Below are 23,308 nucleotides of genomic sequence, written 5' to 3'. Positions count from 1 at the left end.
CCACCTTGCCAGGTACCCCTCTTCAAGCACTTCTACCACCCGTCCCAGCTCTGGCTCCCTGCTGGTCTTGGTTGTCTAGGAGACATTGAGATCCACCTAGAACACACCTAAGGACAAGAATCCCAAACACTTAGATATGTTTGGGAGAAATGCATGTTCATTGGCCTTGCTACAATTGAGGGTGGCCAAGTGCCAGGCATTTCTGGCCAAATGCAACTTTTTAACATGGGGCAAGATAACATCTTTCCTGGCCAATCTCCATCGTGAAAGCAGAGAGAAGCTGAAAGACGTTATAATAGCAGGCTAACTTGTGGCCACAATGGCTCTACAGGTAATGAACACCTCTAACATCACTGGCAGGTCTATGGCCATTGCAGTGACAATGCAGGGAATGGCATGACTCCAAGCCTCAGTTATCCCTCACAGGCACAAGCCATGGTTTAGGACTTGCCCTTTTAGTGCTTGGAGCTGTTCAGTGAACAAACTGATAGTTCCTTACACTTGCTGAAAGATTCCAAAGCAATTACACTTTCTGAGAATCTACATTCTTCCACCCTACTGAAGGGCATCAACCAGTCCTCAACCCTCGCACCAGCAGAGACTGCATACTGTATCTCAACACAGACACATGGAGTACCTGTGTTACAACATGGGGCATCAGCGCTCCTTGACCTTGGCCACACTCTGCCATAATGACCTGTCAGCATAATTGAGAGGATCATCGAGAGCTGCATAAAAACCAGTCCACAGAGCATGACCTTGGAATTCTGCCTTGCTCCTCCACTGGCCATGGTCTTGTTATAACATCAGACAGATGGGTGCTGGAGATCATAGTCCAGGGCTACCATATCCAATCCTATTTGTCTGTCCCCTACCCACTCCCCTTCCTTGTCCCTCTTCAGGGACCCTTCTCTTGAGAGCCTACTGCAAATTTAAGTGACCTTATTGCTTTGTCTAGGAGCCATAGTGGAAGTTCCTATAACTAGGCGGCTGGTGTACTGAGACCATAGCTTATTGTGCTGACCCATGCTGAACCTCATTGGGCTTTTTGTTTCCTTGTACTCACTTGCCAGTCTGTGTACTGGTCTGCTGTCTCTTCGATTGTGAGCTGTTTCAGGCAGGGCCTGTCCTTTTTTTGTTCTGCACTTGTATAGCACCTAGCTCTGTAGGGTCCTGATCCATGATTGGGGCTTTTAAATGCTATGATAATAATGAAATAATAATACACTGAAAGATTCTTCTGCTCCTGATATTTCCTTGTTCTGAAGAAGAAAAAAGGAGTTCTTTGTCCTATTCTGTACATAAGGAGATTCAACAAACATACATATGGTCTCAGGTTCTACTCCTGGGAGAATTCTGCAGAAAAAAATTAAAAATTCTGCATATTTTATTTGTCAAAATAATGCAGCATAATCACTCCCATTTCGTTTATTTTTGGTAATTTATTTAAACTACCATACAGAAAAAAAAAATCACAATAACTGTTCAGCATTTCCTAAACACATGGAAGTTAAGTTACAAATACTTGGTAAACCTGCATTCCAGTTATAATCCTGGATTTTCATTTATATGACATTACTTTTAGTTTGGTGTTCTATAAAGTAGAACATTGCTTTAAATTGCTCAGACTTTCACACAGGAAAGTTGTACAGTTTTGCTAATCATTGTCCTACATTTTTTTTTTTTAATGGGATAAGTAAAACAGATCCTGAGCTGTAATCTAACCCCACTGTGCCTCTTTGGATTCCGTTACTGTCATTTACAATAAGGCTCCTTTACACCACTCTGGCAAGGTAAAGGAGCCTTAATTGACTAAGAATGGGAACAATTAACTAACAGTGGGAACATTAGCAGCCTGCCTGTTTAGTTTTTCAGGAGTAAGGTTCAGGGGGTAATGCTTGCCTCTGTTAAGTTCATAACTGGTTTGCAGTTATCAGCTTCTAGCCCACAGAAAATACCTAAGATTCCCAGTGCGCCTTACCATTACCCATACAGGGTTCTGCTTTTCAGACTCTCTCTGATGCTGACTGTTAACCAATTTTCTGGCCATAGTAATGACTTATCTAAGGAAGGAAGGAATCCCTGTCTACCCCTGTCTAAATGACTGGCTGATCAGAGGCTGAGGATAGTGTATATCCACACACCTTATGACCAAACAAGTCACAGTCTCCCTCCTCCTTCCCTCCCCCCTCCAAAAATAATATATCCTGCAGGAACTCAAGTGATGGCTATATCCTTTGAATGTAAGAAAGGGGATACTCTTCTTGTTCCCCTTCCCAGTGATGATGCTGGAGAGGTGCATCAGGGACAGACTGGGGTGCCCACTGGAACCATCTGAAAATGCTAGGTTCAGGGTCTCAAGATGATCTACAATTTCACATGAACAACTTGGAACTGAGAGCTATCAGGCTGGCTTATATGGCGTTTCTTCTCATCCTCTGAAACTTCGACAGTGCGGATTGTGACAGGTAACATGTCAGCAATGCACTAAACAAACAGGGAGGTGCTCGATCATCTCCTCTCTACCTGGAGGTGATCAAGTTCCAAGAACAGTCCCATTGGCAAGGAGTGACTCTGATAGCTCTATACCTACCAGGGCTCAGCAATGACCTAGCTGACTTTCTAGGCAGGAATGTGGTAATCAGCCACAACTGGTCACCTTGGAAATATTTTGTTGATGGGAACGCGTACCATAGACCTCTTCACCTTGGCAGATACTGCCAAATACAGAGATTTCTGCTCCATGGGCAATGTGAGCCCCAGCTCCCTTTCTAGCACCTTTGTATTTCAGTGGTCTTCAGGACCGCTGTATGTCTTCCCACTGATCATTCTGATCCCTAAGAGCATATCCAAGATCAAATGGGACAAAGCTACAGTCATCATGTTATTGCCCTGCTGGCTGAAACAGTTTTGGCGATTGGATCTCCTACTTTTGTCCAGCCTGCCCCCCATCCCCAATATGACTTCTCACCTGCCTGGAAATGCTGTCTCAGAACTAAGGACAAATATTGCATCTGGAGCCATGGCTGTGCTTGGTGGCCTGAATGTTGGCTTATTGAGCAGGACAAACAAAGACTGCACCCTGCAGGTCCAGAAGATCCTTTTACAGAATGGCAAAGATTTTCCAAATGAGAAGCTCAAAACAATGTGAATCCAACTCAGATCCTATACCAAAGATTCTGGACTGTATGCGGCTTCTGAAACAAGCTGAAGTAGTCTTTATCGTCCTTAAAATTCATCTGGAAGTCATATCAGCATGTCTCGCTCTGATACAATCATACTCAATCTTTTCATACTCTACAGTGTTGAGGTTCCTCAAGGACCTTCTCCCTACCTGCCCTCCAACTAAGGACTCTACTCCAACATTGTAGTGTAGTGAAGCCTGGAGTTGCCATTTGTGCCATCAGCAGAATGTTCATTATACCACCTCACTATCAAGATGGTATTTCTGATCACATCAGCATGTAGAGTCAGTGAACTGCAAGCTCTCGTATCTGGACTGCGATATATATCCTTCCACAGGAGCGAAGTAGTGATGGAACCAGAGCCTAAATTCATCCGCAAAGTGGTCTCAGAAGTCACCTAAGCCAGTCTGTCACCTTACAGTTCTTCTCAAAGCCACACTCGTCACCAGGAGAAAAGAAGCTTTATATTCTGGGTGTTACTGGGGCCCTGCTATATGACATAAACAAGACTTTCAGACTTTCTCCCTGGCTCTTTGTGGCCATATCCAATATATCAAAAGGCCAAGCCATCTCACCCCTGAGAATCTCAAAGAGAATTATTCAGTGCATTTCTACCTACTTACTGTCTGCTGTATGCCAAGACTCTCCTTGCAAAAGCTCTTCAGCCTGCTTTAGAACTATACAGATAGCTGAGATCTGTAAAGTAGCCACATGGAGCAACTCAGTGAACTTTGTGAAATGCTGTGTATTTGACATGGCTGCCAGAATAAATGTCACATATGGAAGAGCAGTACTTCAATCCATGTTTGACTAATACAACTGAGATTCTTCACTCACATCTAGGGAGGATTCTTCTTGCCTGTCACCTAGAGTGGGACTTATACTAATACGTATTTGAACAAGAAAGTACAGTTATTTACCCTACGATAATTGAGGTTCTTCAGGCTGTCCCATGACCCACCTTCCATCTTTGTTTTTCGGAGTCCTCAGCTACACAGGCTTTAAATTGTGAGAGAACTGAAGGGAAGGTCATAACCACTCCACCCTTTATGCCCTTGTATGGGAGGCTTCGCTGGACGTTATTTGTAAAATAAAAAAATTGAAAAATTCAGGCTCCCAATGCATGAGTCGCATTCACACCTTACTACAACATTTCAAAGAACCACACTTACTGTAGGGTAACTAACTGAACTTCCTAATGTGTATATATTATAGACAGGGTTGGTTGCACTGTGTATTATTCTGGCAGCCTTTTCTTTGAGAAGCTCTAACACCTCCATATTTTGAAATAGGCACTTGAAATTGGCAGATGGAGTGATATTTGTGTCAGGGATGCGTTTTTTGCTATTCCCATGAAAATTTGTCCTAATTTGGCCGTGCTTAGTAAAGACTTGCTAGAGCTTCGCCTTTAAACTCTCCAAAGATCAGTCAGCACTGGATCTTTAATAATTTTCTTTTAACATAAGGTTTTTTTGTGTGCAATAAAATATAGAATTTGGGAAATTTCAATTGCTTATCTCTCAACTCTCAAAACTTGTCACATGGCTGGATGCTAATAAATTCATACTTTATGTACATTAGTCAAATGTTATTTGGGTAAAAGAAAGTATTAAATTCGTTTCATTGTTTTGATTATAAAGTCTCATTTTGTAGCTCCACTATTAAATTAGCCTAAGCTTTTCAATAATATTTCTAATCTAGTCATGTCATTTATTTTCCTTTTTATGATAAAAATCATTTTCAAAAAATTCTAGTTGAGATTTTGACGAAATTATGTATTTTGGGGACCAATTGTGAGTTTGGGTAAAAGGTGAATTATTGTTATTAACATATTATTGTGTGCATTTTCTTTAGAGGTTGGCTGTGGGAGTTTTGGCAGAAAATGGCTTGACGTTGGAAGAATGGCTGCCTTCAGCATGGATTACAGATACTATTCCTCGCCGGTGTCCGTTTGTGCCACAAATGGGTGACGAGGTATTTTTGTTTTTCTCAAGATTCTTGCATTCCATTTCCAGTTTTTCAACTTTTTTTACATAACTTTTTTAGAAATGTATGTAATTATTTTTCATCATTATTTTTCTGAACATTTTGGATTGATTAAAACTCCCTTTAAAGCTTAATTTTAATCAAGCCAAAATTATTTTCTTTCAGAATGAAAGTTTCTCTGTAAGCACATTCTACACTGCCTCTGCGCCCCTCAAAATCTTCTAAATGCTATGTCACATTTGGGCTATCACTTTTCCTTTTCCACAGTATTGTGATGGAGTTTTTTATTGCACTGTATTTCTCCTGTGCCTTTCCTCACCTCTGTTACTTCAATGGGGTATATGTCCCATATACTAAAGCCAGAAGTAAAGCCGGAAGAACTGCAAATACTAGTTAATACCCACAACTATGACATAGCTGGCATCACAGAGACTTGGTGGGATTATTGGTATAGAAAGGTACAACTTGCTCAGGTAGGTGGAAAGGGAGGAGGTATTGCCTTATGTATCAAGAATATATAAACTTGGACTGAGGTTGAGATAGAAATAGGAGACAGACTTGTTGAAAGTCTCTGGGTAAGGATAAAAGAGGTAAAAAAAAAAAGGGGGGGGGGAGGCCGGTGGACGCTGATGTCATGGTAGGGTCTACTACACCTAACCAGGAAGAAGAGATGGATGAGTTTTTTTTTAAATAAACTAACAGAATCACCCAAAGCACAGACTGTGGTGATGGGGAACATCAACACCAGACATCTGTTGGGAAAGTAATACAGCAGGGCACAGATTATCCAATAAGTTCTTGGAATGTATTGGAGACCATTTTGTTATTTAGAAGATGGAGAAAGCTTCTAGGGAGAAAGCTGTTCTAGATTTAATTTGACAAATAGGAACTGGTTAAGAATTGAAAGTGGATCATGAAATGACAGAGTTCATTGATTCTAAGGACTGGTAGAGGTAAACAGCACAATAAAGGTAGACGGGAGGGTAAACCAGCACAATAAAGAAATGGATTCAAGAAGGCAGACTTTAGGCAACGCAACCAGGAGTTGTAGGTAAGGCCATGGGAAAGCTAGTCTATAGGGAAAAGACAGTTCAAGACAGTTGGCTAATAACACTCACCGTCTAGACACGCGCCGTATCGGCGCGTTAAATATCGATTGCTCGGATCGATATATCGTGTCTGATCTGACGGATATATCGATCCCAGAGCGTGCTTAGATCGATTCGGAACTCCGCCAAAACAAACGGAGTTCCGGAATCGACATGGCGAGCCGCGCACATCGATCCCGTGCGGTGAAGACGGGTAAGTAAATCGATTTTAGATATTCGATTTCAGCTACGCTATTCTCATAGCTGAAATTGCGTATCTAAAATCGATTTTCGCGCGTAGTGTAGACGTGGCCGAAGAGACATTATTAGGGCACAAAAGCAAACTATCCATTGTGTAGGAAAGATAGGAAGTATGACAAGAGACCATCCTGTCTTAACCAGGAGATCTTCAATGATCTTAAACTGAAAAAAGTCCTCCAAAAAGTGGAAACTAGGTCAAATTACAAAGGATGAATGTAAAGAAATTATACAAGTATAAAGGGACAAAATTAGAAAGGCCAAGACACAAAACGAAATCAAACTAGCTGGAGATGTAAAGGATAACAAGAAAACATTCTGCAAATACATTAGAAGTAATAGGAAGACTAAGGACAGGGTAAGCCCATTACTTTAATGGGGAGGGGGGGCGGGGAGAGAACAATAACAGAACATGTGGAAATGGCAGAAGTTCTAAATGACCTTTTTGTTTCAGTTTTCACCAAACAGGATAGTAGCAATTGGATCTCTCAAATAGTGAATACCAGTGAAAATGAGGTAGGATCAGAGGCTAAAATAGGAAAAGAACAAGTTAAAAATTACTTAGACAAATGTCTTCGTCACCAGGTCCTGATGAATAAATCCTGGAATACTCAAGGAGTTGAATGAGGAGATATCTGAGCCATTAGCAATTATCTTCGAAAAGTCATGGAAGATGGGGTACATTCCAGAATATTGGAAAAGGGCATATAGTGCCAATGTATCATAAGGGAATTAAGGACAACCTGGGGAATTACAGACCAGTCAGCTTAGCTTCAGTACACAGAAAGATAGTGGAGCAAATAAGTAAGCAATCAAGTTGCAAACACCTAGAAGATAATAAGGTGATGACAAATCCATGATGACTAGTACTTAAAAGAAAATCATGTCAAACCAGCCTAAGAGCTATCTTTGACAGAGTAACAAGCTTTGTAGATGGGGGCAAGTGGTAGATGTCGTATATCTTGACTTTAGTAAGGCTTTTGATACTGTCTCACATGACCTTCTCATAAACAAACTAGGGAGATGCAAGCTAGATGGGTGCATAACTGGTTGGAAAACCGTTCCCAGAGAGTGGTTACTAGTGATTCACAGTCAAGCCGGAAGGGCATATCAAGGGTCCCATAGGCATCAGTTTGGGTCCAGTTTTGTTGAATATCTTCATCAGATTTAGATAATGGCATAGAGAGTACACTTATATAGTTTGCAGATGATACTAAGCTGAGAGGAGTTGCAAATGCTTTAGAGAATAGGATTAAAATTGAAAATGGTCTGGACAAACTGGAGAAATGGTCTAAGGTCAGTAGGATGAAATTCAATAAAGACAAATGCAATGTATTCCACTTAGGAAGAACAATTAGTTGCCACATACAAAATGGGGAAATGACTGACTAAGAAGCAGTACTGCAGTAAGGGTAACGGATCACAAGCTAAATATGAGTGAATGGTGTAATACAGTTGCAAAAAAGCAAATGTCATTCTGGCATGGAGTATTGTAAGCAAGACACGAGAAGTAATTCTTCCACTGTACTCCATGCTGATTAGGCCTCAACTGGAGTAGTGTCCAGTTCTCAGTGCCACACTTCAGGACAGATGTGGACAAATTGGAGAAGGTCCAGAGAAGAGCAACTAAAATGATTAAAGATCTAGAAAACATGGCCTATGAGTGAAGATTGAATAAATTGGGTTGTATTGTCTGGAGAAGAGAAAACAGAGGGGACGTGATAAGTTTTCAAATACATAAAATGTTACAAGGAGGAGGGAGAAAAAATGTTCTCCTTAACCTCAGAGCATAGAACAAGAAGCAGTGGGCTTAAATTGCAGCAAGGGAAGTTTAGGTTGGACATTGGGAAAAACTTCCTAACTATCAGGGTGGTTAAGCACTGGAATAAATTACCCAGGAAGATTGTGGAATCTCCATTATTGGAGATTTGTGGACAAAAACTTGTCAGGAATGGTCTAGATAATACTTAGTCCTGCCGTGAGTTCAGGGGACTGGACTAGATGACCTCCTGAGGTCCCTTCCAGTCCTACATTTCTATGATTCTATGATTCAGTAGTTCAATTAAAAAAATGACATATAAAACAATTTTTTTTTTAATTTATAAAATGTGCCAAGTACAATGTATTGGGTGTATGAACAATACTTAATATAATATATGGCTTGAAAATCCAAGTCAAAAGCAAGATTTTATGTATGCTGTCTTCCACAATCAATGACACACAAATTCACCCCTCAGGAAAAAGCCAGAGGAAGTAGTTGGGCCATACACTATAAAATATGCATGGGCCTGAATCTTCAAAGAGCTACGCATTTCCGGAGAGCTGTTAAGTACCCACAGTGCTGAACTGAGTTCCCACATAGATCATCAACTTCAGCTTCCATTGAGAGCCTCTGTGGAGGTGCTCTGCTCCTCTCAGAATCAAATCCAAGATGAACTAATCTGGTCAGTGGTGCTGTCTAGGTATTGTAGGGTTGTCAGCGATATGCACATGCCATACTCTCTTAACAGTCTTTAGTACCCTACTAGTATTGACATGTTTCACAGAAATCTCACATTTGGCCAGGCAAAGCAGATGTTACACTGTATACAGGGAATACTTAGGCATGCTGTCATCTGTCTGTTGTTCAGAAGAACCTTGACATCAATGAACTTGACAATTGCCACTTAATCTGTACCTGGAAAGATGGGAATTGTTGCACCAAAAGAGATGTACCAGTAATACATCTAGTCCAGAATCATATCACTGACAGTGGTTGTTCCCATATGTGTCCAAAACTGTGCAAGAAATTCCGCAGCTGGATAATTATTTTATTATAAGCATGACTGGTAACATCACCTATTATTAGGGTTGCTCAACGCTTTCCTAAGGCCCTATTTTCTGTTGCTTATGACTTTGACGATAGTTCTTTGGGCTGAAATTTTCCATACTGGGTGTCTGCCTTAGGCTGCATTTTTTGGAAAATTTCAGCCAAAACAGTTTAGCATGTGTCTGCACTGCAGTGCAAGCTTGGGCTCATATCCACCTTTCATCTACACATAATTATGTCTGACTCAGGGCAGCAAGCCCTCCATGCGCAGGCCCCAGGACCCCATCAGTGTGGGGAGACATTTGAGCCTGAGTCTCACAGGCTCAAATTTTGGAGTGTGGATGCAGCTTTGGCCCTTTCCTCCCATACTGGGACCTGACAGTCCACCAGTTCTGTCCCACAATCCCATGGGATGGTGTCTTTCGTCCTTTCTATCCCAAGACGGCCCAGTTGACTCCAAAGAAATGGAAATGCTCTCTCTGGTTCTGGTACAGCTGCTCAGAATTTAGCCCTTCCTTTTTATTATAACTGCTGAGCTGTAAGCAGAATGAACCTTCTCATGTTTATAATGGCCACCAACACAAAGTAGTCCTTTGCCAAATGCACTGGTAGCTGGTCATGAGAGCACACTCAGATTTTAGTTAATCTCTCAGATGAGGCAAGCAAACAATTTGACTTCAGCAAGAGTTACAGAAATGACCACGCATACAAGGAAATAGTGAAGAAGTTGGCAGCTTTGTGGATTTACCAGACCAGTGCAGAGAGTGGATTAAGCATCCCAAGAACTACTAATGGAAAGCCAGGGATGAAAACCATACCTCTGGAAATTCACCATCATCCTGCCCATTTTATGAGGAATTTGACCAGGTGCTTGGAATGGCACCGAGTGCTGAGCCACTAGCACTTCATGACAGTCTGGTTAGCAGAGATGATCTTCTGACCCTGGAATCCAGTTTGGCACTGGAGGGGAACAAGCACACTCATAAACATACTATTCTCTCTCTTCCGTTGGCCTGTGCAAGCCCATAACATGGGACCACAGAGCCCTGATTTGTGTTGCCTAGATGCATCCTGCTCCAGCTGTGGTAGGCACATTTTCTGGTACAGTGTACCAATTCAGCGATCCGTTACTGTCATGGATCCATTTGGGGAAAATGGCTCACCTTTGGCTTCACAAAGATTGTGAAGAACACAGCAAGCCACAGTAATCCAGAGAGCATTGATGACACTGGAATCCTAACAGGTCTTCACATAGCAGCAGCTAAATTTCAATTTGCGAAACCCACCTTCAGTCACCATTCTGCACCTTCTGACAGTGTCATTAAATATAGTTTTGCCAGGTGTTCTGGTATGGCTCCTAAGGCAAGGCAAAAGCGGGATATGCAGGGTCCTCCAAAATAACAGTGGGGACAGTAACTCCATTTATGACCGTGTCATTTGGTGACAGTAGTGTTGCATCTTGTCCACGGATGTAGACTCCCAATAATTGGAAAACACAGGCATCATGATCTTTCTTAGTGCAGCCCATGTTAGGATCAATATATTGGCCTCTGTGGTCTGCAAGGGCCTGCATAACAGTGGAGTAGTACCCTTTGCTGTTTGTGTTCTCATGCACCTTGAGGAGGGCAAACTATGGGCAAATGAGTCCCATCAGTGCACCCAGCATAGTTTGGAAACCTCATTCTCTCAAAACTAGTAATTATTTCAGGGATATTGTATGCTCACCACTTTTGGGTAAATCACGTGCCTCATTGCCTTGGAAACCTCCAACACCGCCTCACCCACAGTTGACTTTCCAGTGCCAAACTGGCCAGCTATGGACCTGTAGCAGTCCAGGGTAGCCAGCTTCCAGATGGTTATAGCAACCTGCTGCTCAGCCCCCATGCGTGTGTTCTGACACCGGAAGGTGGGGGCAAGCTGTTCACAAAACTCTAGAAATGTAGCTTTCTTTGTGTGAAAGTTTTGGACCCACTGCTCGTCATCCCATGTCCATATGATGATGAGATCCCACTAGTCTGTTGTTGTGTGCCTAGTATAGAAGCACTGGTCTGCAAAGGGGGCATCAGCGGTTATTCTGAGAGTTGTAAGCAGCATCAGCCAATTTGTCTTCCGTGTCTGTATTCTCCTCCTCCTCCTCTGACAGGTGCCTTTGGTAGGTCAGAAAATGCAAAAGAAGCTCTTCAGATTGTGGTTCCTCCATGTTGCTGGCTCAGGTTGTCGGGAGTATGCAGACCCAAAAGACAGCTTAGCAGGATGTGTTGGCAGGCTGTGATATCTTTCTATAACCTGGGATGAGCAGTCAAGTTTTCCCACGCTGCACCATGAACCAAGGACTAGAGCGACTACAGCTGGGGAGGGTTCTGGGAAGCCTGGGATATGGTGATTTTGACTTGTATCTGTGTACTGCGCTGTGCACACTGGAACCTGGTTTTGGGTCGAAAAATTCTAAACCTAGTGTCACCAATGAGCGTGTGGGCTCTCAAGCCCTGGGCTAACAAGCCCAGTGTCCTCTGACTCAATTCCCACTAACACTGGGATTACATTGCATACTATTTCCAATTTCAGAGGATAAGGCTAGGGAAAATATATTATTTTTAATGTTAAAAATATTGTGGGAACCTTTTTATTTGGAAAGCTGTAGTGCCTCCATGCTTTGGAGCAGTGGGGGAGGGATAGCTCAGTGGTTTGAGCATTGACCTGCTAAACCCAGGATTGTGAGTTCAGCCCGAGGGGGCCATTACAGGGATCTGGGAGCAAAAATCTGTCTGGGGATTGGTCCTGCTTTGAGCAGGGGGTTGGACTAGATGAGCTCCTGAGGTCCCTTCCAACCCTGATATTCTGTGATTCTAAGAAGGTGGAGACTAGTGTCAGGGATGTGCCTTTCTCTGTGAGAATGTACCCAAACTTGGCCAAGTAAAAAGCCTTTGAAAAATTGCAGTTTGCACATGCTCAGTACAGACTTCTTAGGTCTTCACAGCTAAAATCTCTGAAGATTCCATCCTCCCTGAACGTTCAGGAGCCTCGACAGCTAGACTGCATGTGCTTCATCCCCATGGAGTGACTGAACATGCTGCAGCCCAAGTCTACTAGTGAAGCTGACTTTCCCTGTTATAGCTGCTCCTGGCAGAGCTGGGGCTGGGCAAAGAGCCTGTCTCTCCAGTGCTCACAATGACTCTACTGGCACCTGGGTAGCATGCGGGAGGAAATAGTTTGATTCAGATGCAGAGCACACAGGAGCTGGACCTATGGCATTGTGGGGGGAGTAGACTGTGGGCAAAGGCTGGGTCTAGAGTCTGGCACTGGGGCTGAGGCTGGGACTGGAGTCTAGCAGCAGGACAGGGGAAAGGACCTGGGGGAGATTTGACAAGGAAAAGTTTGCAGGGATAGAACTGGGACTGGCTAAGCAAAGAAACTGACAAGGAGCTGAGGGAGGTGAGGGCACTGAGACTGGATGAGAAGCCCAGGAACTAAGACTGGGAATGGGAGCCAGTGGGCTCAGGGGAAGGGGGAGACAGGAAGCCAAGTTGGGGGAGGATACTGGTATTGGCTAGGCAAGGAGATTGGGAACAAGGGAGTGGGGAGGATTAGGAGTGGCTGGAAGTGGAGGAGGCTGGGACTGGAATGGGGAGGCTAAATAAATGACATTAGAACTCCCTGGAAAAGGGGACTGGGACTGGGATCAGAAGCCTGAGGCATGGGATGGCTAGGAGAGTAGAGTGGGAGTGGGGCTGAGAAGCTGGTGGTGGGGTAGAGACAGGTCTGGGATAGGTACAGATTGTATGGGATGAGGCAGAAAGAGTCAAACTTTGGAGGGCTGGACAGAAGAGTCTGTGAATACACTAGAGTACACTTCTCTCCAGAGCCTGTAATGGCCAAAGATCCTAGGGTCTCACCATTGCTCTGCTGTCAGCCAATGTCTGTGAAACCTAGAGCTGGTCAGACGATGTTCATCAAAATAGTTTTTCATCACAAGAAGCAGTTTTGATTAAATCAGTTTTGTGTGTGAGAAATCATATTTGTTTCAAAAGCATTTCCCGGAGAGAGTTTGAATTTTTTTTTTTCAGAAAAAAATTCTAATGGAAAATTCCCAAATTATGTTTCAAAATTCTGTTTTATTTTTAAAACCGTCAAAGGTAGCTGCTGTTTGGTACTGATTGAAATGTCTTTTTTCTTTTTTTCTAAATCAAAAGTGCAGGCTGTTTTTGTTTAATGAAACAAATTACAATAAAAATAGAAAACAGTTTGCTGTAGAAAACAATGCAAGACATTTCAGTCGGTGTTAAGTATTATCTGTCTGTGCCTAGTAAAAAATACTTGAAACAAAATTTTTAAATGAAAAAAGTCAAAGCTGAATTTTTTTCAGAATTTGTTTTGTGGGAAATTTCAAAAATATGTGGTTTCATGCCGATTTCTTGAAATGTCAGTATTTCCCATAAAACAACAATTCCAAGTTTCAGCCAGCACTAGTAAACCCACTGGCAGAGTGTCTCACTCCTTCTCGTTCTGGTCCACGTAAAGGATGATAACATCTCTTCCAATCAGTTACTCCATTAGCTCAAGTGGCAGAGTTATCTGCAGTGTATCTAAAGGTTCCAGCCCGGCAGATAACCATGTGGATGTCAGTAAAATATCACATTATGGAATTTGTGTTTTTTTTCACTTTTCTTTTAAAAAAAAAAAAAATCTTGAATTGCACACAAAAATATACTAAAATAATATTAAAGTTGCAAATTCAAGGGCTCAAAAGTTAGGAAATGCACAGGCAACCTTAATTCAGCCACCTTGTATGTAAGCATTATAATAGTCGTTAATTACATGACCACATGCTATTTTTTCCACCCTGCTTTGGAAATGAATCAGAGTTGTGTACCAAAGAAGGCTGTTGTCTGGAGGACGCCTGCCTCATTTGTTGCAGAAGTTGAAAGGTTGTGGTGAGTGAGGCAGAGGTTTGCAGGAAATAGAGGATGGTCTCATAGTTAAAGCAGTTGAATGCCACTCTGGGTAATTGGATTCTATCCTTGCCTCTGCCACAGGGTTCCTTTGTGATTGTAAGTAACTCATATGCACCGATTTTTCACATTCAGTCATTGTGTGTTCCATATGTTCTGGGTGTTAAACTTGAGACCCTGGAATCTGATTTGCAAAAGTGCTGAGCACTCAGAACTTCAATTGAAGTCAATGGGAGCTGTGCTCTAAGTGCTATAATGCTGAAAAATCAGGCTCTGGGTATCTCAAATTGGGCATCCAAAATTAGAGGATACTTTTCACCTTAATCTATGCCTCAGTTTGTCATCTGTAAAATGGAGATAGTACCTATATATTTCACAGAGGTGTTGTGCAAATAAATTCATTAATGTTCGCTAAGCACTTGGATAGGGATGTTCATCATAGAAAAAGGTCTACGAGGAGATTAATAGCCTTACTTTCACAGCAGGGTTTGAATAGTATGTGGTAAATAAAGCATGAGCCACACTTTGAACAATGAGGAGAAAACTAAATATAGACTGGCTAGCTCATTAAGTGAACATTGTCCATTCTGTGCACTGAATGACATTGGGATCTTGTGGAAATAGTAGTATGTGATCGGGTAATTGGTGACTGTATCATAATAGATACATACAAGGAGGCCGAATTAAGGTTGCCTTAACTCTGTCATTTCATGACTCTTGAGTGTTTGACTTTGCAGCCTTAATAATCGTCTTCATTACATGCAAAAACCCACAACAATGGTAAGACTTACAAAGTAAAACTATTTGTGTAGCGGGGGATACATTTTGAGAGGGAGATATCTCATACTATTTTTGAATTATTTGGGGTGGAGGAGATGGTATTAATCTGGTTTACAACATTTGCCAGGAGAGGTTGATAAACCCAAATAGGTTTATTTATTGTTTTGTGACTTGTTCTCCTAAAGCTGGCCAATTTCATTTTTAGTTAAGCTCACCATATAAATAGCACTTAACTTTATTTCTTGTTAGCACCACTTGTAAATTTTTGTTATATATTTTAAGGAAATGCAACTAAGAGAGATGACTGTCTATTTATCTACCTGAAGAGAACATTCTACCGTTTAGACTGCTTGAACGTTCTTTAGTATGATATCAGTAATATAGTGCAGATACCACCCTGATTTTGTAGAATCTGTGGAATTTATCAAAAGTCTAAAGCAGGAGTCGGCAGCCTTTCAGAAGTGGTGTGCCTAGTCTTCGTTTATTCACTCTAAGTTAAGGTTTTGCGTGCCGGTAATACATTTTAACGTTTTTAGAAGGTCTCGTTCTATGTCTATATTATATAACTAAACTATTATTGTACGTAAAGTAAACAAGGTTTTCAAAATGTTTAAGAAGCATCATTTAAAATTAAATTAAAATGCTGATCTTACGCCGCCAGCCTGCTCAGCTCGCTGCCAGCCTGGGGTTCTGTTCACCTAGGCCAGCAGCGGGCTGAGCAGGGCCTGCGGCCAGGACCCCAGACCTGGGGGGGGTGTTCAGAGGTCAGGACAGAGGGCTGGGGGAGGTTCAGGGCAGAGGGCTGGGGTATGGGGGGGTGTAGGGTAGAAGGTGGAGTGTGGGGGGGTTTCAGGGATCAGGACAGGGATGGGAGCTGTGGGGTTCAGGGCAGAAGGCTGGGTGGGTGTGGGGGTTCAAGGCAGAAGGATGGGGCTGTAGGAGTGCAGTGCAGAGGGATGGGTGTGTGTTGAGGTGGGGGGGTGCAGGGCAGAGCAATAGGGGTGGGGGGGTGCAGGGGCAGAAAGTTGGGTGTGTGTTAGGGTGGGGGGGTGCAGGGTAGAGGGCTGGGTGTGTGTGGGGGGTCATGGCAGAGGGCTGGGGTGTCTGGCTTGTGAGGGTGCTCCCAGCCCCTGCCCTGAGCGGCTCATGGCAGGGGGCTGGAAGGGATATGCCCTGTTCCACTCCCTTCCCCAAGGCTCCGTCCCTACCTCCCTCTGCATCCTCTATGGAGCTGCATGCAGGCTTCCGCTCTTCCTCCTCCCCCTTGCAAGTGCCATCAGCTGATTGGCGCAGGGAAGTAGAAGGGGAAAGGGCCGGAAAGCACCATGCTAGGGGAAGAAGCGGGTAGGGGGGAAGCTTGGCTGCCGCAGGACCAAGCTTCTGCCTCCTGCCCCTCCAGGAGAGAGCAGTAGGCGGGGGGAGGGGGGCGAGTGAGGCCAGGACCATGGCAGGCAGCTGCGTGCCATAGGTTGCTGACCCCTGGTCTACAGTATATTTTTCTGTGAACAGGCATACTGTTTTTTCTAATGGTACTGTGCTCAGTCTTTTGATGGAAATCACATGAGATTTTCCTTAATTGTAAAATGAAAATATTTTATTAGTCTGTATAAATGGTTTCATTTATATAGAGAAAATTGGTAGGAGTGGGTGGTAAGTATGAAAGGAATTACCTGTAGTTTGCTCCAATAATTTGGATTTTATTTCTGTTGCAACAATATGGTGTAGTAGTAAATGGTTGTCACTAAATTTAAATAAGAATCTTTCCGAAATGTAATTTAGCTCTAGCATTTAGTAGCGTCTGCTGCTCTTCCTAACAATTAGATCATCATTATTTCTGGCAAAATCTAACGATTCCCACCTGATTCTGTAACCTCAAAGATCAGATGGAAAACGGGGATTTAAGGTCCATGTCTTTAATATATATAATATAATATTCTGCAAGGTTAGTTACAGGATGTTTCATTCTGTGACATAAATTAAATTAAATCAAATCTTCTGTAATATGGCATTACTTGCCTATAGGTTTTTGCTAACATATCAGCTCAACAGGCAAAGACTTCACTGTGGTTATGTGTGTGTGTTGGTTTTTTTACTTTAGTTCCATACCTAACTTTCCATGTGTTACATCGGAATGGATAGTAAAATGTTTTTGATGTAAACTGTTGTTCTTCCATCTGAATTTGCAGAGCCACAGATTGTTGGCTTACGTCATTTCATAAAGAAAATTATTATTTAAAATTGGTGTACCTATATACAGTATGCTCTTTTAGTTGTTTATTAAAGCCTTGTGTTCTAATTAGCTTGAAGGAGTTCAGTTTTAATTTTATTACCTATCCCTTGAGTATATTCAGGGTTTCTAGTGAGTTTGTTTCATTGTTATGCCAGCAGTGTTCATCAGCTGATAGTAAATACTGCAGCACTCCCACATAAATGTCTGTGTTAAGGAGTTCAAATCTCAGGTGTACAAGTTTGCTCTGCTCTTAACTTTGTCATACAGGATGTCAATGGAAGGAAATATTCTTTTAATAAAAAATTGTCTATTATAAAGTGACCTAAATGTTTTGTAAATAGTTCCTGTTTATTAATTTATTCAGTCATATGGAAGATATTATTTAGATCTTGTCCATCCCACATCTAAAGGTTTAATTTGCTCTGTGACATTTGTGTTACTTAAAGAAAAGTGATTAGCAATGTAAGTAAATGGTTAATCTCTGTGACATTCTATCCACCCACTTATACCCACCTGTGTACTGTTGTGCTAATTGGGAGGGCCAGTGAAATTTGCTGCAATGTGGAATTGTTTTAAACTATTGTGAGGACAGCATGTGCAATTTTATTTTAATCCATTGAAGTTGTTTTGATCTTGCAGGTGCATAATATACCATAAATGACTTTCAATGGGATTTGTGCTTCTTAATCACTTGGATGCTTTTGAAAATCCCACCCTTTGCCTTTTCACACTTTCCTTTTTCCTATGGCATAAACTGAGCAGAAAGTGTCTGCTTGAATTTTGAATTACAGTACCTGTTTTTGGATAGTTAGTATTAAATTGGCTTAGTGTTCTGTTTAGATCAAGTGTAAGGAGTCTCTTGGCCTATCCAAGGCCATGATCAAGTGTCTTGATGTTTTTGGTCTTTTGGCCTCGAGATGAAAACCTTGTCTGTGTCTCTGGGACCTTGAGGTGAAAATATTATCTAAGTTACTGCACTCATCATAATTTTGTATATCTGGCTGTTTGTCTGGTTACTATGATGGATAACAAATTTCTGTAGCATCCAATTGCATCATAAAGATACCAATACATAAAACAAATACTATTATACTGCAGAGTAAAAGTAGATTATATTAGTCAAACACCAGGCCCTGAAAAAGCAATTATTAAAATTTCCAGAGTAAACATTGCTAGTAAGTTTGTAAACACCCATTAAAATTATTTCTAGGGAAAAATAAGGTAAGAGTCATATTTATTTTAGTTCTCCCTTATTTTCACAACTGATTGTGCTAGAATATAGAAGGAAGATCACTGTGTGATTCAAACTCCTTGAATCTTAAACAGAGAGGAAAATTCAGCTTCCCCCTCCTCCTCTCTTCCCCTCCCAGACTCTCCCTGAGAGAGACAGTATTTCTAACACAGAGAGCAATTAGCCTCTCTCTCTCCCCCTTCCCTCCTTTCTCTCCACCAATTCCCTGGTGAATCCAGACCCAGTCACTTGGGGTCTCACACCAGAATACAAAAACAATCAGGTTCTTAAACAAGCAAAACTTTTAATTAAAGAAAGAAAAACAGTAAAAATTATCTTTGTAAATTTAAAATGGAATAGGTACAGGGTTTTTTAGCTATAGGCACTGGGAATACCCTCCCAGCCTAAGTATTCAAGTACAAATTAAAATCCTTTCAGCAAAAATACAAATTTGAACTCCTTCCAGCCAAATACACAATTAAACTCCTTCCAGCCAAATGCACATTTGCAAATAAAGAAAACAAACATAAGCCTAACTCGCTTTATCTATCTAGTACTCACTATTTTGAACTTATAAGAGCCTGTATCAGGGAGATTGGAGAGAAACCTGGTTGCACGTCTGGTCCCTCTGAGCCGCCAGAGTGAACAACAACCAAAAACTAACAGCACACACAGAAAGTTCCCTCACTCAAGATTTTTAAGTATCCTGTCTTCTGATTGGTTCTCTGGTCAGGTGACAGCCAGGCTTACTGAACTTGTTAACCCTTTATAGTCAAAGAAATATAAAGTACTTCTGTGCTATTAACTTTTCTTATCTGTTTGACACATGCTATGCTGAGAGAAGCCATACGAGCACTCAATCCACCAGGCCATATTCCTTCTTTAAGAGAGGAGAAATCTATTTTCTCAGAATATTAGTATAAAACTTGTATTTATGCATAAAGTAATTTTCCAGTTTCTCCTAATACACAAGCATGTGTGTTAGTATTATTTTCTCTAACTAAAAAAGTAGCAGATTCCATATGCTCTAAAATGGAATAATAGCTATACTTTGTGATCCTTTCGCATTTGATTTAGTGTCTTTTAAACAAACTAGCAATTTATTCCTACTACAAACATTTGAACAATACTTGATCCACTATAATATTTAGTGTACCCATTGGGTGGTGCATTAGCTTGATAACTTGGGAGTTCCTACTCTGACTAGTGCAGCTTTTCATTGTTTAAAGTTAAAATAATAGTTTATAGCTCCTTTAAAGGCCTTATTTGCATGTATCTGTACCATCTTGGTTTGGAAGGGAACACACTGTGTATCAGCAATGTGCTAACTAACATTTTGGCATTTTAAAATGTTTGTTAATTAATTTTGTTTCATTCTTAGGTTTACTATTTCCGACAAGGTCATGAAGCGTATGTTGTAATGGCTAAAAAGAATAAAATATATAGCATTAATCCAAAAAAACAGCCGTGGCATAAAATGGAGCTACGGGTATGATATTTCTTACTTTTCCCATTTTTGTTGTCTTTAAAATCAGTCATAGAAAAGCAGGGCTGCCCAGAGGGGAGGGGCAAGTGGGGCAGTTTGCCCTGGGACCCGCAGGGGCCCCATGAACCGCTCTGGGTTTTCAGCGGCAGGTCTTTCTGTGCAGCCGAAGACTCAGAGTGAGTGAATGACCCGCCACGGAAGTGCTGCCGAAGCCTCGGCACGCTGCCCGATGAGTACAAGCGCTGCAGGCGGGGGGGAGACACGATTGGCGGCACTTAGGCTTCTCTACTGCCACCGCTTCATTCTTCAGCAGCAATTCAGCGGCGGGTCCTTCTCTCCGAGAGGGACCCACCGCTGAATTGCCGCTGAAGACCTTGCCCTGCCCCAGGCTTCCTGAATCCTCTGGGCGGCCCTGTGGAAAAGAACTTTTATATACATGTTATTTGACAAAAAGTGTCTGTAGTTTTGCTGACAGAATCTTTTTAAAACAGATATTTTTAACTTCTTGTTTAAAATGATTTATTAAGATTAAAAAAAATGAAATGATTGCCCAAGAAGTTTTAAACAGGAATAAATAAATATTTAAAAGTTATGATTGTAATAATTTGATTACTGAAAAAGATGAAACAAAAAATCCTAGACCTGTGATTGATGTTCATGTATCAATCTGATTTATTTTTTTTAACTCTTGTTAAGTGTGTTGCAGTGAACAGTTAAGTTTCTAAACAATTCGATACAATGAGGTTATATTGGGGATTGCATCTTTTTGGTTTCAGGGGGTAAATTTGAAAGGTCTGTATTTGACCTAGTAATTTTGTTTACACAGTTCACCACTGAAATCTGTTGTTCAACAGAAGTATATTCATTTTTTCATTTCATACTGCTGTTACAGTCCTCTTATATTAAACCACCTTAAATAAAAATGTTGTTTTATTTACTTCAGGAACAAGAGCTGATGAAAATAGTTGGGATTAAATATGAAGTGGGATTGCCTACTGTCTGCTGTCTTAAACTTGCTTTTCTTGACCCAGATACTGGTAAACTGACTGGAGGATCATTCACCATGAAGTAAGGAAAGCATTATTTCTGTTCCAGTAGGGAAGCTGTTTTTTGTAATATTTAAAAACTTTTAAATTTGCTAAATTTTAAAAAGAACAGTACTTTTGTCAGCAAAAAAAAACTTTTATAGTGATAGCCCATTTCAGACAGTTTGACAAGAAGCTGTGAGGATACTTAACATGGGGAAATAGATTCAATGGCCATTTTTTTGCTGACAACAGCTCATCTTAATTAATTAGCTTCTTAGAGTTGGTTGGGCAACTCCCACCTTTTCATGTTTTCTGTATGTATATATATCTCCTCACTATATGTTCCATTCATGCATCCGATGAAGTAAGCTGTAGCCCACAAAAGCTTATGCTCAAATAAATTTGTTAGTCTCTAAGGTGCCACAAGTACTCCTGTTCTTTTTGTGGATACAGACTAACACGGCTGCTACTCTGAAACCTAAATTTTAAAGATAAGTTTTATTTTTAAACAGAAATTTTCTGTGACATAAATTTAAGATGTTTATATTGAATTCAAATGCATTAAATGCATTTTGATATCTAACGATGTTTTCTGTATTCTGTTGCTGCTTTTTCACCTTAATCATTCTTTTTCCATTTTTATTGCAACTAGGTACCATGATATGCCAGATGTTATAGATTTTCTGGTCTTGCGGCAGCAGTTTGATGATGCAAAACATAGACGATGGAATATAGGTAGGTGGTGAGTTTTGTAAAAAGTTAAATAAATGCATTGGTTATTTCATGTTGCCTACTTCATTAGGAAACATGGGCAAAGTGGGTGTATCGTAAGCCTCTGTCCCAAATCGATTTAGCGTCCCAAAAAATGCTGGTGCTTATGCATTGAACCTCCAAGCTTAATTTAACCCAGCTTGGATCTTATCCCTCGCTGCCACCGATACAAATTTCCAGGTTTTGGCCCATGGAGAGACCTACCCAAGACGCCAGAAGCTCTGAGTCTTACCGGCAAGGGAATATACTCACTTCCCTTCGCCCTCACCACTACCATCCCGACCCAGAACTTTCCTCTCTGGCTAACTTGAGAGCTATCCGCAATCTCTTATCATCACAATAGCCAAGAAGCCTGTCCCCTCTCTTCCACAAAGAACAAACCTCAAACACAAGGAAACAGAAGATGAACTTATCTTTTCCCCTCCCACCAATTCCTGGTGCTGGCCCAAGCTTACCTCCCGTAAGATCTAACACAAAGAGAATTCCCTCCCCTTGTTCCTTAACCACACCCACAGAGAAAACTCAAACAAGTCTTACAAAGAAAACTTTATATAAAAAAAAGAAAGAAAAAGATATAAGAATATAAACTCTGCATCAAGATGACAATACAGGGCTATTGCTTATAAGAAAATAGGAATAAACAGTCTGATTCAAAAAGATATCCAATTTGAAACATTCCAGCAAGTTACACACATGTAAATACACCCAAAACAACATAAAAGCCTATATTGTTTTTCAACCTGTACTTACAAGTTGGAAACAGAAGATAAGACGATAAAAAGAACCTTCTCATAGCTGAGAGACAAAACAAAAGACCCAGAGTCCAAAAATTCCCTCTCTGACTTTGAAAAATCCAGTTTTCTGATTAGTCCTCTGGTCAGGTGTTTGGTTCCCTTTGTTAACCCTTTACAGGTAAAAGAAACATTAACCCTTAGCTATCTATTTATGACAGGGTGAAAATAATGTTATGCCAGAATCGGAGAGCAAGATCTTTATAGAGATGCAGTGCTTACAGCTCCTGCAGAATTAAACTTTGCCACTGAACACAATTACATATGAGAAAAAATAGAGTTTAAAGATGACCTGCAAAAGAAGATAACGTGTTTTCCTTTTATCTTATAAATATCAGGAATATCACATCTTGTCTTCCCTTACTTGCTCAAGGACCCTTTGTAGGACTAAAGAACTAAGCTAGAACTCTCTTCTTTCAATTGAAATGTTGACTTTCACAAAGAGAACTTTTGTTAGAAGTTTGAATTAAATAGATGTTTTAAGAATATATAGAAAAAATCTCATCCTGCCTCAATTGCTCAGGTTTCAGTTTCTTGTAATGTCATAGTTCTACTAGTCTTTTAAGGACTCCTCTGATAAAAATAAGGAAGACAAAATCTAATACTTATTTGGCTTGGTTTGGTCACCCGACCCCCTGGGACAGTGCCCCCGAGTAGCTGCACACACACCCTAGCACCCTGCGCACACACACCATCGCGCCTTCTGGTCTCCTACC

General features: G+C 41.2%; 1 protein-coding gene across 4 annotated transcripts in view; it reads left to right on the top strand.

The window, feature by feature from the left end:
* The window catches only part of PHIP (PHIP subunit of CUL4-Ring ligase complex), a 341,415-nt gene that overhangs the window by 274,734 nt on the left and 43,373 nt on the right, over positions 1 to 23,308 (top strand). For all 4 annotated transcript variants that reach the window (XM_032794919.1, XM_032794918.2, XM_032794916.2 and 1 more), the window contains 4 exons: positions 5,040 to 5,159; positions 19,898 to 20,005; positions 20,946 to 21,070; positions 21,683 to 21,765. In XM_032794919.1, the coding sequence (XP_032650810.1) occupies positions 5,040 to 5,159; positions 19,898 to 20,005; positions 20,946 to 21,070; positions 21,683 to 21,765 (436 nt within the window). The remainder of the gene's footprint in view (positions 1 to 5,039; positions 5,160 to 19,897; positions 20,006 to 20,945; positions 21,071 to 21,682; positions 21,766 to 23,308) is intronic.

This window comes from Chelonoidis abingdonii, chromosome 3 (assembly GCF_003597395.2).
Source record: "Chelonoidis abingdonii isolate Lonesome George chromosome 3, CheloAbing_2.0, whole genome shotgun sequence".
Classification (NCBI taxonomy): domain Eukaryota; kingdom Metazoa; phylum Chordata; order Testudines; family Testudinidae; genus Chelonoidis; species Chelonoidis abingdonii.
This window is presented reverse-complemented; position numbering and strand designations above follow the sequence as displayed.